We start from the raw sequence: 18,249 nt of genomic DNA on the forward strand, positions 1-18,249 counted from the left end.
ATCAACTGCACATGGGATTTATGTTTCACAACTGATTGAACAGTGTCCCATGTCCGAACAATTTCCAAAATGATGCAGGCTACTGACAAGTTATTTGATGATGCAAGGGTATTAAAAATCTTATTTAAAATGGGTGTTACACTTTTTAAATTTTTTTTTGCTATAATAAAAAAATATGATAAACCTTAGGACAATGTTATTATCAGGTTTCGTGCCAATATTTCAATTTGTATTTTATGATGAGTTACATTGCAATGTGATATCTTTTACGTTTTTATGAGAAAAATTATTTGTTTAAAATCAGTAGATCACTCCTTTAATTTAAATAAAATGTTTTATAATCACTTACCTAATACAATATTTTTATGAACTTGAATATGCAACGACCAATATATATATATCTGAGGCAGAAATATCTCTTTTTTAAGCATATATAATTGGCAAAATAAAGAAAATCAACATCATTTTCGTAAAAATACATGTGCTTTTGAATGGGTCCTCATATAATGTTTCACAATAATTAAGTACGGTATGTAGGAAAAAAAGTTTCCATACACAAGCCTGGTTTTTATTACCCAGTTTCTGTTGAAAATCATGACTAATTGCTAATTCCAACCGCAAAAAACTTACAATGATGTAATTTGGACAAAATGTGTTTGTTTAAATGCAAAAAGATTGAAATTGTGAGCCCCTTTTAATGATTAGAGGAAGAATATAGTACTTACAATTTTAGTTTATCATGTTTTCATCTCAGTTTGTTAACATTTCCAATGCTTAAAATAGCTTCACATTTGTTTATTTTTTCCTTAGATAAGATAGTTATTTACGTAATAAAATTGGTTATCAAATCTGATATATATTACCTGACAATTGATTGACACAAAGGAAATGCCTAAAAGTGATCAAAGAAAATCTAAGAATGTTCAGTAATTATAACAATGATAATACCGAGGATGATGATTTTAGAGAACTTTTGTTTCTGAGAAAATAATGTATATTGCAAATCGGGCGCTTGAATCTACGTACACATATATGTACTTCAATATTTTTTGTTTGTGATAGGCACCATTTTAAATAAATTCAAAATAGTAGTAAACATACAGTAAGTCAGTAAGTGCTTTTAAGATCAACAATGTAGAGTAAAAAAACCCATCAAAAACAAGATGGTGATAAGAAAAACCAAAATGGATGGATACCCGTTCTAACCATAAACAAGTAGACAAAATAAAATGGATAGATACCTGTTCTTACCATACACTAGTAGAAAAAAAAAACAACAGATTTATACCAACTCTAACCATGCACTAGTAGTTAGCACCTGGTTGAAAAAAAATGAAATACATAGAGTAAATACCTGTTCAACCAGCCATTATTAGAAAAAAAAAATAAAATGGATTAGATAACTCTTCTAACCATACACTAGAATATATAAAATGGATAGATACCTGTTCTAACCATACACTAGTAGTAAGCACCTGGTTGACCTCGTCCTGCAGGGAAGAAATAAAAACCATTAGTCATTTCTTATCAAACAATACTGATAACTAAAATCATAACATCTAGAAAAACACATCAGCATCACAAAGGATGAACAATAAACATTTAAAATTATGTTCTTTTTATCGGTTTCATCAATTTAAAAAAAAATGGACGATATCTTAACAAGGAAAAAAAAATGATTGCAAATTGGTTCCTTCCAATTTGTGATTGCAAATAGTTTTTGCAAGAAAAAGAAAAAAATTAAAAAAAAAACATGGACGATTGATAAATCCAACGACTGGAAAACATAAAAGAACATCTGCAATGTGATAAATAAGTCTAAAGATAAATGCAAAGAAAAAAAATCAGTATTAAAGAATAAAATACAACAATTTCATTTCGATAGGGTACTTCTGCAGAAAAACCAGAGTATATGGATACAGGTGTAATATGACTGTTACTAACTTATCAAGCCAAATGTCCACTGCTGGTTTTTCATCAATCCTTATATTTATTTGACCCTGTTTAAAGATCGTATAACCGTCAGCGAATACCTGAGCTGGCAGATAATGTAACACACACACACACACACACACACACACACACAGAGATCACTTCACTCCGTCCCTGTGCAAAGATGTACAACCGTAAGCTAGTAGCTGCAGATCTGTAGCGACCAGAGAGCTACCCCATCGAAAAAAGTGTAAATGGGTGGCACTGTAGCTCTCTGGTATTCCATCCCGATTTTTCCAGACCAGCGAGCTACAGTTCTGCAGCTAGTTAGGTTGTAGATAATGAGAGAGCGAGAAACTTCAGAGAGAGGTTTCACAAGCGTTTGACATTTTAATTCAAAATTGAAACAAACTCAATAGTACTGAACTATGGAAACTTGTATACGGTATCTTGCGCAATATCAATTTATAGCTTCTACCAGGTCATCAAACTTTAAGAAGGGAAATAATTGCTGAAAATCCGGTAAAGTTTAGATAATTTTTTTTCCCGTTTTTTACTTAATGGGAAGCGAATGATCAAAAGAGTCTTTTTTTCCAATAAATAAATCCAACAATGGATACACAAGCAAACCTATAAAAGCAATTCAGCAAGGGACATTTAAAAAGTCAAGAAACTAAAACTAAATTAGATATATTCCTTATAGATGTGATTTATTTGTCTTTGAGGACCAAGAAATTGTTTTTGGTAGGCTTTTTATGTCTAGTGAATGTTTTTTTATTGGCCTCTGAGCTTATGGTGCTGAGCTGAGAAATCTTTCCCCAAGATGAAATTCACAGTAAATTTTCAAGATCATTATCCAGAGAAAGCTATTAAACACATGGAAAAGAGAAACCAAAAAATCACAAAATATTTCTGCTCTGTAAATAAATTCAACAAGATTGACTTAACTAGCTCCTTAACCACTTAATTCTGGCTATCCAACACTGATTAGTTTCCGGATTTACATATCTTTCACGCTTTTGATTTTGGCTGGTGCAAAAATTCATCTGTAATGAATACATATATTTATGTATGGATGTGTACCTGCCTCTTGCTTAAAAACTTTTGATCTGTAATGTACCAAAACAAAGCTGAATTTAAACATTTTTGCTTTTAATGCATTACAACAGTGCATTTTTGTCACCACAGCAGATTTTCATTGCGTCACAAAGCTTATCCCTTATTACGTACCCATCAGCATGACTTTTCGAACAAGGTTTTGGTGAGTACAAGCCAATGACCTTTGTTTTACAATGTAAGACTTTTGCGTCAGTTGCACTTTATGAAATAAGTCGGTTTTACGTGATTTGAAAAGAGGTGATTATCTTTTCATCATTCTAACCTAAAGTACACTTTTATCATGTTTTTATTTCTTTTCAATAATGATTCTTCTTTCATGTTTGCATATTACGAAGCAAATTGCCGCCAAATAATTAATGCTATAATGAATGTATTAGATTGTAGGCGAGATTGGACAAAGATGATACTTCCAATCTATTCCCTGCATGTTTTCTACCTCTCAGACATGCAAATAACAGTGAAGATATTGTGGAGTCTAAACGTCCTGTTATTTGATGTATTGTGGAGTTTATGTATGTAACAGTGAGGACCTTATGTATTGTACGTACTAGTATTTATCTCTGTATCAGTGAAGCGAAACTCTGTTACTTATTATCTCCATGTTAGAAAATCAGCTCATTAATGCAATCTTTCATCGCATAAATAGAATTTTTAAACTCATTTTCGGAATGCCAGGAGGTTTTAGAATGTTTATACATTGAAGAAAATGATAGAAAAGTATCATCTGCTAAATCTAATGCGTACAAAACTAACATAGGGAAGGTGAGATTCTCTGTAAACAATCCAGAGTTTACGTGGCATCTTTCACCAAAGAACTCGACAAGTAATATGTCAACATGGTGTCATGAACGGCGCCTACTTTAATCTATGCAATCAAAAATATTCACTTACCAAAGAAATTTCAAGCCGTTTAATTCCGACATTATTAAATATTAGTTGTTTCGGAAAACGCAATGTGGATGTATGCTTTGCATGAACCATCTCTAAAGCATAAAATAAACGACTTTTAACCAATTTTACGACTCATGGCTGATTCCTTTCGATTAGTTCATATAGATCAACAATTTACGAAACGCATTATTATGATAACATACAAATTATAATCATTTTTGTCTACTTACACATGGAAAATAAAGGACGGATGTGATTATTTTTTTGTCAGATGGCTTTGTTAATTCTACATACAAGTAAATCTCTGTTTACACGTTTCTTTCTCTGCATATCTAATGGAGAATAAATGCAAAATCAAGATAGATTTTAATTGTTTAGATTGGAGAAGTACCGGCTAATAGTATTTCATTTTAAGAATAAAACTGCCAAAGACGATATTGTCAATTATAAATACAGGTACATCTACTTGCATTATATAGTGCATATATTCATGAAAATTTCGAAGATATGGTTAAGTTACAAGGGCTTTTCATTATGCGATTCACAAACATTTTTCTTGGAACATCTTGAGCAAAAATATGCGAAGGATTGTCTTATGCTAAAATCAATATCCGAATCTTGAAAACGAAAATCGATGTTCATGAGATGCCTAATTAAACGAAAAAAGCCTATATATGTCTGCAAACTCGAGAAATATATTTCTTACTGTCAAACTTTCTATTTCAAATTGAAATCGTTATCGATGACAATAAAACCAACAAATCAACAAAAGTTACAGTAAAGAGACGATCTAGTTATTGGTAAAACCAAAGTTCCCCGCAGCTATTTAACAATCCTTGTGTTAAATCTGTTCATCAATGGCAGATACATGTGTATACCGGTACTTCATCAAAAGGTCTACTTGTTTTCTGATTTATTGACAGTTTATGTTATTTTGTTATTTCCACAACAAGCTTTTGGTTAATCCATTAACATCATGATCTCAATTAAAGCAAGAATAAATTAATCCATCCAAAATCATACCGAAATATCATTTAAAGGAATTTTATTTCAATGTAATACCATTTTATGGGGCCTATCACATCGACTGTCAATAATACATAATTTCCGGTAGAGTCTTAACCTTTGCGGAAGGGGTCAAGGTGATTAAAATCCCTGCCAAATTTTTAGGAATTTAAATTGGATTTCCATCCTCTTCATGTGCTAAGCTCTCCGGATTGATGGCGTTCTCCATCATCATCATGAATCATCGTTACGCAGACTCGTGGATTTCACGTGGAGACCATTTTCCCTCACCTAAGCACAAACTCCTTGAGCAGTGCTTAGGATGTTGCTGTTGAATTCTAGAGATAGATAGTAATTACACAAATTGTCTACTGATTATCCTTATTTCTTTTTAAACCCTACAATGTCGCCTCTGCTTTTTTTCCCCTCAGATCTCCATCTTGTAAATTGGAGTAATTGGACATACATTACTATTTAAGACGATCTGCAAGCATTGATCATTTAAATAATATTCCCATCAGAATCATAAATTCCCTGCATAAAACAAGTTGAATACAAAATACACATTTTCCCCTTTAACCATGTGTTTCGATAAAAACATCACATTAATGTTCATTTTAAACTACCATAAGAGAATTAGAATTAAAATGAAAGCGCAACTTATCTTAGTGTCCGAAGAACTGAAGTGCAAAAATGGTAAACAAAGTAACTAGGAACTCCAAAATGAATAGTATAATATATAAAGTATCAATTAAGAGATTCGAGTCATTTATTATGAGGTGAAAATAATTCCGCATTATCAACTTTTCACCGCATTTTCTGTACGACTATTATGATATACTCAGTTCATATCAGTGTCACAACATAAAACAAAGAGCTATCCCAGTACCCTGCAATACTTGTTCTGACACTTTGAATCCATCAAATTCAATCACCACATATCTGAGGAATCCCAGCCCTGTATGTACAAGATGTGTTAAGCTCAGAGAGTAAAGGGAATCATATGTTAAGTTAGACAACTCTACATTGATCTCCTGAATGTTTGATATTCCTCGACTGACCGCCTTACATTAATTACACCAAGACATCTGATCAGTTACTAAACCAAAACATAACCTTAAAGTTTTTAGAAACATAAAAATATGTAAAGTGCCAAGAATCTTCCTCTGTTTGCTGACATAGAGGGGTTCCCTGGAGCTTTTTTATACAAACCTGATACAGATTATGATATTTGAAACATATTCTGAAGGCATGTCGATGAAAGAAGCACGGAGCATCATCGCCACGTGCAGAGGTGTGAGGCAGCATTCATGTAACACCTTTTCAAAGAGGTAGAGGGTGGTATTAGGGGGTTCATATTTTACTAATTGCTTTTAATTGCTACCCTATGGTTCGACACAGTGATCCCTTTGCTATTTCATACAGAGTTTCATATCAAGGCATACTTCCATCATGTATCACATAATACCTGGTATGAATAGGCAAAACCAATTATTTTGAACTACACTGTATTTGACCTATTGACAGCAACCCACGAGGAATATCGATGACCCATTTCATTCTGGAATTCGGGAAATTGTTCCCAAAAACTTTGTAGCAATTGGATAATTATATTCAATTAGGTGCAAAGGAATAAAACCTTTCAAAACATAAACTGCCGGTAAAACTGTTCTCCTGAGTAACCTCAGTCTGAATATATACATGTACATTGTATATGTAAATATGATAATTGGTACAGTTAACACAATTTCGGAATAGAGCACCAAGAAACGGCATTTAAAATACATAGATAGCAGTACATCTAAAAAGATACAATGTACACTAAAAAACGTTTACGAAAAAAAATACGCCCCCGAACAGCCCATCAGTTATGTACAAAAAGCACAAATATATGAGTACAGGAAGAAATGCCAGTGGGTTAAGTATAACCAGTCTACTGGCCTATGTTAACTACATGTAAATCACGATCTGTATGTAATTAATAATCAAAAAGATTTGCGTGTAGCCATGGTAAGTCTACAATATCTATAATAATACATGTACCACACGCAAGTTAACAAAGGACTGCCAACAATGTTTCGTCGCCTACTACCAGACCAATTTTCGAAAGTTATCAAACTCCAACGACTTTCTTATTTTTAAATATACATATAGTGAAGTATGGAGATAACGAACAGTATTCAAGCTCAAAGTCCATTTAAACAATACAAATCGGGAGCAGAGCAAACACGACCTCCAAAAACATTAGAGGTGGGATCAGGTGCCATGGAGGAGTGAACATCCCCTGTCGACCTGTCACACCCGCCGAGTGCTCCTTGCCATGATCAGGGAAACAGAAATATCCGTTGACAGTTCAGTGTCTAAATAATGACCTAACAATTAGCATAAAAAATGTCAGTCAGCATTTGACTTAATGATAGATTGTATTTGCTGACAAAGTCATTGTATCGAAAATTAAACTTGCGAAATGTTGACCTAAAAAAAGACTTGATATTCCTCTTTCACCAACTTGCTTGTCAATAGCTTGCCTCGTTTTAGAAATTGTTTATACGTAGAGCATGTTTCTGTTTATCGAATCAACTGGGAGAAGAAAAAAAACCATACGCAGGTGATAAGGGTATATTTCTACACAACTAAAGGAAGTTGACGATTGAAAAATTGAAGTCATCACGTTTATCATAAAGCTTTGTTATTAGGTTACCATTAACGTCTTTTTCTAGTAAAATAACCAAATATGAAAGAGATGTGTCAGATTCTGTGGTATCTTTTATTTCAAGCTCACTGGGATATATCGAGTCGACATATGAATGGAAGTAATTATTGTTAATTGATAATATCTGAATGTCGAGTTGAAGGCCATAGCAAGTTGTTTTCTTCTTTTTAATGTAGAAAATTCTGCTTCATATGAATGCAAAAACAGGTCTGCTAACAAGGGGGCGCAATTGGTACCCTTGGCAATTCCAACAGATTGTTGGAAGACATGATCTCAAAAAACTGCATAGATACTGTCAACCAGAAACTAAAGCATCTTTGTGATATCAACTTCAGAATACTGTTGTGTACAATCAGTATGTTTTTAAACAAAATTTGCAAATGACCAATGACAAGGGAAGTATATTTACGAGTTCAATTTTTATTGAAAAAGCAGCTGTCTATGATGTCAAAAAGCCTGGAATTTATATCAATATTCATAAAGTAAAAGAAAAATATACTTTTGGTAAAACACACCAAAAAAAAAAAACAAAAAAAAAAAAACAAACAAACAAAACACACACACACACACACACACACACACAAATTTTACTACAGAAAGCGGTGGAAATATTTTACACCCCCCCCTTTTTTTTTTTTTTTTTTAAAAATCCTTCATTAAAGAAACTATTGACCATTATTTGGTCAATTCATGTCAAAGCTTTCGTTGTTTATGTTCATTTTATGACCAATTTCATGTGATATACAACTTCAAAAATTACTAAATGAATCGCATTAAGTTATTTGTTTTAGATAATCTAATCATACTGAAAGATTAAGTGGTCATTTATCAAAACCCAGGAATACATCTACATGGATTTTTTTTTAAATCCAGTGATGTCCAAAGTCTGATTTCAATGGATAAGATTGTATAATACTCTTATATATAAAAAGTTATAATTAAAAACAATGAATAAATTGACGCTGGTATTAGAGTTATAAATCAATTACTAGTAGTAATCAAGTTTTCTTTGCATTAAAAACAACCTTAATAGAGTATTTGCCAAACGTATTGAATACTTGATATCGTGAATACTTTACTTAATGAAACTCTTTCGCGGTGGACGTAGGAAACGTCTGTTAGCTGGGGCAATGTGCTGATGAATATAACGCAAGAACAACCATTGTGGATTTTATAAGGACGGATAAGAAACAATTTCTGGTGAAGATATATCTTGCTGATCATTCGCTGAACTACGCTAATAAAACTTGAGAGGAGCTAGTCCTCATGTGTTACATTTTAGTTAACTTTATACTTTTCACTAATTCGACTCTTCTGATTAAATTCAACCAATTCTTTCTGATAACCGTCTTTTGGAAGCTGATAAAAATACTCTAAACATTCATAAATACATGTCATAGGAAACATACTCTTTGAAGTTCAACCCTTGGTAATATATTGTTCTTTCTGCATACTGATTGTTCGGATCATTCGACTGTCACTAGCGTAAACAATGTTACATGTAAACAATGTTTCATGCGTAAACAATGTTACATGTAAACAATGTTACATACACGTCGTATGCCCCGGAAACCGATTTACGGCTCCCCGAATACTTACATATACACAATCAATTAACCCTAGTCTTCTAACATTAGGGATGCGAAAATGGTATAACATGTTGAAGAGCGTGTTGTGGTTTTTATTTTATGATTATATCCGTACAAAGATCATATATGCCTTACTTTGATTCTGATTCAGGGCTTAACTAATATTCTATCATGTTGTAAATTTTGAATTTACTAGGGGGAGGTAAATGCAAAATTTACAACATGATAACATTTACCTCCCCCTAGTAAATTCAAAATTTACAACATGATAATTCAATGATCCTTGATCTACAACTAGATATAAAGAAACTTATACTGGTTTTATCACACGTTTACCCCTTTATCCAGTGGATATCACTCAATGGATACTTTTTTCATATCTCATACTTTGTAATCCGACGTCTCACGATGTACACATGTGTGTGCGTTTGTAAGTATGGAAGATCGAGCTGGAATTCATAATAGTTATAACATAAAATCGTTGAAATAACCGATCCCATTATTTTGTATTTAGTTCAGTATGCATTATTTTATTAGCGCAATGTTACTTAACCTAGACAGTCGACGGAAAAGCAAAGAGGCCCATGGGACAAGACGCTCATTAATCTTGACCCTGCTGTTTTTGTTTGTTTTACGTTCCTGCGAGAATATTTCACTCATGTTGAGACGCCACCAACTGATGGCGAAAGACAGCAAATTCAAACTTGTATTCGGCACTTACGGCCATTAAACAGTGAGGGATATTTTGTGCAAGCATCTACATGGGACCTCGGTCTATATATACTTTCTCTGTTTAAAAAGATCTAAAATATGTTCCCATTTCTTCCAATGTAAAACGTTGACCATTTCCTGTGGCCCAATCTTTGCCCTTGGGGCTATAATTTGAACAAATATGAAATCTGTACTACATGTATATTACGGAGGCCTTCACGTAAATTTTGTCTTTTCTGACTTAATGGTTCTAAGAAACGATTTTAAAGGATTCTTCCTGTGAAATTTCCCCCTTTTGCAGTTCTACCTTATCTCTAGGGACCAAGATAGAAAGCTTAAAGTTCACTGACCCTCTGATAAGAGGGAAAACACTCACTGTGATAATGGCTTTATTCATGTATAGAATTGTCAAGTTTCTGTCAAATTTTGCAAGGTATGCTAAAATTTTGTGTATTTTAATTAAAAATTAGATTTCCTTCATAAAATCATTAAAATCAAAGCCAAATTATATGTATAATGGATATTCATTAAGAAAGCTTTCACATATGTTTTGTCTATTCTGGCCCAGTGGTTTTCGGGAAGATTGGTTTCTAAACTTTGTCGCTCTTCTGCCGACTGTCTAACATGTATGACATGACGAGGCGCCAGAAAGCCTAGTGCGTCATATAAAACATATCCAGCAAGTGATAGTACTGGATAAAGGCGATAAAATCAGAACATTTATTTATCTCATTTTCACACGTTCACAATGTCACGATAATGCAATCTACATTTGCAATTAATTTAATTACATAATTTTTAAAAGCATGTTACATACATCTAGGTTCATTAAAAGACAACAAACCACGTGTCTCCTTTTGTCGAAAATGCTCACGTTTTCCGCGTTCGCAAAAGCAAAACACAGTAAAACAAAATGATTAAAATGGTTTACTGATGCACAAATACGATTATTTTAAATGTTTGCTTTTTATCAGGGACAAAGAATGCGGATGAATGACACTTGTGAAGATATTCAAAGTTGTTTTTTACTGTTTGATGGAGATAGCGAAAATTCGGATTATCTCTAGAGAAGAGAGACCTCATGTTTCCGGATACGCTAAACACAGAAATGCTCTTCATCAGATTCGTGATGTATCGTTAATTTATTGATAATTACCACATGAAAGCGCGTTTGATGCATTTATAACAACTTCATATCTGACAAGAAAGAGTATTGACACACAAAGGCATAAGGGAAGAATAAATTTGATGGCTATAAGTCTGCTTGTGTGGGATTTTTTTAAAAACATAATTTGTTGTGATAGGGAACCGGACAAATGATCACATTTGTTATACAAGTATATTCTCTAAAGAACGAAAGTTTATTATATTGCAGAGTTAATGAAATTTCATAAAATGAACAGAAAAGAAATAGACACATTAAATCAGAAATTTTTCACAGAGGAAAGACAAAATTGAAATTAAAGTGTTTCTTAAACACAAATGCCCCCGAACGTGGCCAAGTTGTGATACGAACAATGATATTTATATGATTATGCGAAATTTATTGGATTAACTGAAATTCCAATTTGCCATTTAATGTTATAGGTCAAACCCATCACCTTCCAGCCTACAATGTACGTCACACTTAAGTTATGCAACTGTATTTGACAAGATTGTAATCTAATATTACAGATATACAGAAATTGATAATATGAAATTAAGTTGCAACATCAGCAGGAAAAATGCAAATCATTGACAGTCATTTTTGTCACACATGTATGGTGGTATATACAATGTATGTGGTGTTGTATTATCGCTGAATTTTTCCCCCTTAAATTTTATCGACTGTTCGGATACTTTGCACTGTTAGCCCTAAGCCCAGTCGAAACTCACGAAGTACAAACTGTTACACAAAGTATAAACAATGATGCCGGCGCCGTTATCTATCAAATGCTTAAATATGCTATGAACACTTTCGAATATATTGCCTGACATCTCGGCCGTGTACATGGTTTAGTCTGGATCATCCCGACGTTTACTTATGGTACCTCGATCCCGGTAAACACAAACCTAGGGTTGATCCAGAGTGGTTTGCTGATCCAGTATTAAATTATTAATATATTAACTCAGGTTTTTTATGTCTTCATTAATAGTTAATTATGCGTGCCAAACTTGACGAGTTAATCTATTCTGCGATTCAAAACAAATTAAAGTAGACAGATAGAACGACAGATAGGACGAAAACACCCTGCTCCCCGATCTGAGCATAAAAATCAGAGAAAGATATTTGGATATTGTCTACCGAAAGAAAATTGGCCGTATAAACAACGGCATTTCAGTAAATCGGCGATTTTCTTCTTGCTAGATATAAAAGATCTCCTTAAGATAGTAATCTTTCAAAAAAAAAAGAAGTTCTCCTGTTGCCTTAAAAAAAATGAATGTTGTTTCCACATAAAAAATAATGTTTCGCTGAGAAATGTCTAGAATTTCGTGGAAATAAACTCAATATAACTGTATTTTGTAGTTTTTCGTGAAGAGATATTTAGTATTCTGGACATGCGAAGAAAACAGAGAAAAACAATACTCCTTCATTAGCTTTCACAGGAAAAAAGACATTCATTTACTTTGAAAAGTAATCCATAGCACTTCACTGAACTGAAATAATACATTTATATTGAAATCTTTTCGCTAAGATGATGTTTGTCTTTGAAACACATCATTCCGTAATTAAAACACCTCACGCACGTATCCTCTCCATCTTTCCTGGACCGTCAATATTTTATATTACAGAGAAATCTATTATTTCTTAATACAAAATTACTAGAATTAATCCCAGACGGACCCTCTGTGTCCCTTTGCTACTTACTGCATGAAGTGACAGTAGCGGAGAGTCTAATTACCGCAAAATCCCGACGACGGGAACCCACGGAAAATACATTTAATGAAGCAAACAACTTGAGCGTACAATATCGTGAATTGAAATTTTGCATTCTATCAATTTTGCCTCGAATATCAATAATTTCAGACTGCAATAATTTTTCCCATGCAGATGTTTATTGTTATAAAAATGTTGCTTATAAATAGACTTTTAATTCCAGTTTACGTCAATGACAACACAGAAAACAAAAATATATCAATTCTCTTCTGATTTTTGTTTTGCTTTTCTTTAATAGTCAACAAAAATGTGACTTTCTTAATAAACAATTGAAAAAATTATTAATTCATTTTTTCTGACATTGCACATCGTCTTTACCTTTACTTATTAATGAACAAGTCTATTTTAGCAGAGGAATGCTAAGCTCCAAATACATGCACACTTCGCTGATTGTACTGGTCCTAACTGAAGAGTACTAAACACAGAATATGTGACGCAAAGTTCAAATGTAGTTCCAGTTTCAGATGTATCTGAATATAAATATCTGATATACCCTGGAACAATTACTGAGATATTATACATACCATATCCGCCAGCTGTATCAAAGTAAGTCCAAACTTGACCGTTATGACGTGGCTAGCATTATATACTGGACGGGCAGCAGTGTCATAGTCTTTTAAGATTTTTTTCAACAGTCCCTGTTCATCAGGTATTTTTTTCACAAGTGCAGCTGTAAAAAATTAAATTAAATTACAAAAAAAAAAAAAAAAAAAATCTTACCATATCTGATATTTGAGCCAGTGTTATTCCAAATTTAACAAGAAGAATATGTGATGCATTAAAGACAGGACGTGCGGCAGGGTTATAGTCCGACAGTAAAGTCTCTAGTAAGCGTTGTTCGTCTGGTATCACACCGACAGACATCAAAGGAAGCAAAGACAGCCACAGAAAGGCCAGAATAGGCATCCTTAACACTCACAAATATTATTCCCATCAGAGGTACTTAAGTCTTAGTTTTAATATTTATTGATATTCGGTTGCTCTCGGCATTATTCATGTCATTTTGTCTTACGAAGCATCCGATCCTTCTGCTCCATGATCATGTTTATAAAAATTAAGCGCAACTTTTTGAAAGGTATGAAAAACGAGGAGATCTCGGCATCCTAGCAGATTTATCGACCAGCAGGCGAGAACATATCTGAGTGTTTTTAATTGGAGTTCCTTATCATACAGGTAAACAAATCTTTGAGCAGGTTCCTTAACGATTTTAGCGTAACTCATCTACATCAAAACTCATCACCAATAAGCACGTGGTGTGCGCGCGAGGCAACAATCGGTTTATTGACTACCAATCAAATCCTCGGACACAGAGATAAAAAGATAAGAATGTCTTATGCTGGGTAATTAATTGTATGTACTTCATTAAACACTAGACAAACCGAATGTAAGGTGCACTAAGGAATTAGAATCATCTAGCCAGTACAAGAGAAAAATGATAACCAGACTCTAATGAAAAATACAAAGAAACGCCGGCATCAATGGAACACAATCGAACGGGATAAAATACAACTCTGAAAAACATGAACTCAATAGCTTTTGAATTAAAACAGCATTCTATCATAGAAGAAGACAGGAAGAGATAGCAATGAATAAATTTCGGGATCAATTAAACAGAGAACAGCAGTATGGCTTACGGAATGTCTATTGTAATGTCTTCAGGAACCGAGTTAATCTTTCCCAATTGTAAACACAATCAAATTATTTGTTACAAGTATCATAATAAACTATATAATTAGTTACATTGTTTGTCTCAATTTTAATAATGCCCCCGCTCCCCTTAAAAACTTTGTAGTGTATTATAGATAATCTTATATTCTTATTTCATTTAAACCCTGCATAAAACCTTAAAATACCTATAATAAAAGGCAAAGAATAAAACTGGATTAAAATCCCGTAACTGTGATTTAACACTTTCAGTATGTTTTTGCGAATTAATGGGCATATATTTGACAAAGCACATCAAACGCACTAGTATCACTAGAAATTCTGTGCATAGCATGAACAAAACACATTATGATTTAAAACATCATAATTAAAACCAGACATGATTCTCAATTACAGTCGCGCAGCGTTAATCCAGACGCCTGTCTTCCCGAGTAAATCCGGATAAAGAAGCGTCCGACTGGATTACTGAAATATAATTGGTATATATAGATATAAATTGTTCCCCCCAGATTTCGTTACGTGAAGTGTCCAGATTATTGGGGTTAGGATTACCAATGCTCTACTGTATAATTTCATCTCACATTAGAGAGGATTACAGGCATAGATTAAGCCAAGCCTAAAACACCTACATGTATTAAATGTGATCTGAAAATGACCCTTGATTACTATGAATTCGAAGTAGAATATCTTTACTTCCAGAAATAACTATAAAATCTCCCACTGGGTATGATTTTCATCAAACGTTACGAGTTGTGTATTTTCTGTACCAGAGCTTTGGCGTAAGTTTTACACGTAGCTATAACATGATTCACACGGTTTGTATACATTTGAATCCACTTCATCAATTTCAAGCAAAAACTATTGTGACGTCACAACCAAGGATATCATACTATTATGGACTCTGTGTCGTTTATGACGTCACAATCCCCGCTGCACACGCCTTGTTCCTCTGATGAATACGACTTCAAACCCAGAGAAGATGTGTTTGCGTTTGTATACATGTAGATTATATAGGGACTATAAATAGACAATGTGTCACACACACCTGTGAATCCGATGACATAATCCTCCACTACGTAGAAATTCGTCCTCGAATTCTATGAGTTAAGAAAATGCGTGAAGCATGTTCCAAGGGAATAGTGGGTTTGTACGTTTGGCACCAAATGTCACAGGTGGTGAATATCAAGTCTCAACCGGGACTCGAACCCGGGGGATCTGGCATACCAAGCATCGCTCTAACAACTGAACTAATGAGACCAGATATATTGACTGACTTTCACACACCTGTGAACCCGGTGACTTATATATTAATATTAGTTATCCAGGTTCAATCAAGAATGTACCGCGGGTTTTATTCCATACAACCTGAGGCCGAAGGTCGAAGGGTGTAGGAATGGAATACAGCCTGGGGTAAATCCCCGTACACCCTTGATAATCCTGGATAACGAATTTATTTCCTGTGTAACCAAATAAACTTTGTTAAGGTCAAGATGTAGTCAATGAAAGGAGCCTACAGATTTCTCAAATTTGAGAAATAAATTTCTTTAATGATGTTTTATAACTACAGCTTGGACAAATAAAGTGTACCGGGGCATAATTTATAGCTAAACAAGACGAAAAATCATATTTTAAACTGTTATTTTCAATGAAAAACAAATTGAATCCCGGGAAAATACTTATTTTCAACATAATTCTATTAGAACTGTAAAGTACGGGAAAAAAAGAAAGTTTAAATTGTGAAGTCATAATGGATATAGCACCAAAAAGACAGTCTAAAATCATTTACTAGATCTTGAACTTAAGGACAGACAATACGTTCCTCAATAACATATAATTTTTTCAAGATTTTGTCATTGAAGTACTAATACTTTAACACGTTTCCTAAAAAAAAAAATTGAGGTACCTTACCAGGCATTTGTGCAAGATACCAGAGGATGATGTTTCCTATATAATCCTTTTGGGAAAAACTTTATTTGTCAATATCTCACTTTTTAGTGTTTCGATTATTTTAAGACAATAAGAAACCTGCTAAGAAGTCAGAAGGTAATTGAAAGTTTGAATATTTTTCATACATTACGAAGATTTGCAAAAAAGATATTTGAAGACCGTGATCGTCTGACCTTAACCCAAGTCCAATCAATGGTGCTTCAAGCTATTTTAGAAATTAAAGATCTACGTGCTACAATGCATCGTGACGGCATGTTATTTGCTTTTTGTGATAGAGAAAATGCATTGTGACGTAACGTTATTTACTCCCGGCTCAAGTCGGGTGTAAGCAAATTTACACCCAATCCGGGTGTGCTATTTGAAAGCTCGTGTTACAAGCTAGATAGAAAATAAGAAAACGATATCTTATGAGCTATATCCACTGTATAAAGAAGTAAATCTGCAATTAAATTAATATCAATATTATAACAGTATTCTGGTGATTTTTATCTTTCCAAGATTTTTATTTTGCACTTTCTGACTTATATACAATTTTTAATATGTCTAATTTATGATTCCGGGATGACGTATGAATCAACTTTAGCCTATTGTTAAAATCATAATTCTTACTACGGCCATGAAAATACATGTACTAGACCATGCTCACACACAAACCCCAAGTCATCACCAAAACCTTAGGTCATAGTTGCTCTAGACACGTCAGACAATGTAGAGGACATTGTCCATTAAATGTAGCACATACTTAAATAAAGTAATAAGCATTATTATGAAAGACCTTTACAAATGCCGAACACAATTATTTCCTCTAAGGGTAAATTTCTGAAGAATGATTATTTGAATTTCTGTCTGTCATTCAAAAATAGAGACAGTATTGAATTTACGTTGAAAATACAAAGAACGATGATTTTCATAGCTGAATATCAGCTAATGTTAGTAAATAAAATTAACCTTAAAACATGCAACTCGTATATAATCTTAGAAAATCAAAATCTCCTTCTTGATGCATCTTTCCTGCATGGAAAGTCACACAGGAGGCATGTTTACAAACATGGTCGGATGGTGACATGCAATGATAGATGTTTGTCAGTTACTATAAAACCTCATTTACCAAATCAGTTTTCCACGTGATCGGATTTTAAACATGACAGAAAGTCAAGGATTTTCAGACAATGGCGCTCTGATGTTAGCAGCCTGTGTGGACCCGTAAGTTATCCAGAAAGGTAAATATTTATGAGAATATTGAGTGTCTTATCAATAGTTGACAAGAACACAACATGCCAATTTTTCATTTGAGTTCCACCTGCTAGATTACATTTATATAGAGTGAACAGTGATGATCATAGTCACAACACCCTACAAAAATTTCCATACAATTTTCAAGGTGAAATTCTCCTAATTACTAAAACATACCTGCATTTTGGGATAAGATTTATTCGTTCAGGCTATCTGACAAAAAATGACTCTAATTAAGTAATTAATAATATTGCAGGGCATTTACAGCTGCATGAAATATATGGAGATAACGAACAGGATTCAAGCTCAAAAGTCCATTAAACAAAAAAAAAATAATTTTGGAGCAGAGCAAATACGAACCTCTAAAACATCAGAGGTGGGATCAGGTGCCATGGAAGAGTGAGCATCCCCTGTCGACCAGTCAACCCCCGCCCTGTACTCCTTGTCATAATCGGGAAATAACGGAAAAATCCGTTGACAATTCAGTGTGTAAATAATGGTCTAACAATTAGTATAAAAATCGTCAG

At 33.6% G+C, this 18,249-nt stretch overlaps 1 protein-coding gene across 2 annotated transcripts in view; it reads right to left on the reverse strand.

Moving 5' to 3' along the window:
• The window catches only part of LOC133181766 (neuronal acetylcholine receptor subunit alpha-10-like), a 47,873-nt gene that overhangs the window by 2,671 nt on the left and 26,953 nt on the right, over positions 1-18,249 (reverse strand). The window contains exons 2-3 of one of the 2 annotated variants that reach the window (XM_061316352.1): positions 13,402-13,547; positions 1,446-1,490 (exon numbers count right to left, since the gene is read on the reverse strand). In XM_061316352.1, the coding sequence (XP_061172336.1) occupies positions 1,446-1,490; positions 13,402-13,547 (191 nt within the window). Of the gene's footprint in view, positions 1-1,445; positions 1,491-13,401; positions 13,548-13,597; positions 14,171-18,249 lie in introns of those variants that run through there. The other variant, XM_061316353.1, reaches the window with a different exon arrangement.

This window comes from Saccostrea echinata, unplaced genomic scaffold, assembly GCF_033153115.1.
Source record: "Saccostrea echinata isolate AGI-Se365-2 ecotype Australia unplaced genomic scaffold, CSIRO_AGI_Sech_v1 ptg000009l, whole genome shotgun sequence".
In the NCBI taxonomy this organism is placed as follows: domain Eukaryota; kingdom Metazoa; phylum Mollusca; class Bivalvia; order Ostreida; family Ostreidae; genus Saccostrea; species Saccostrea echinata.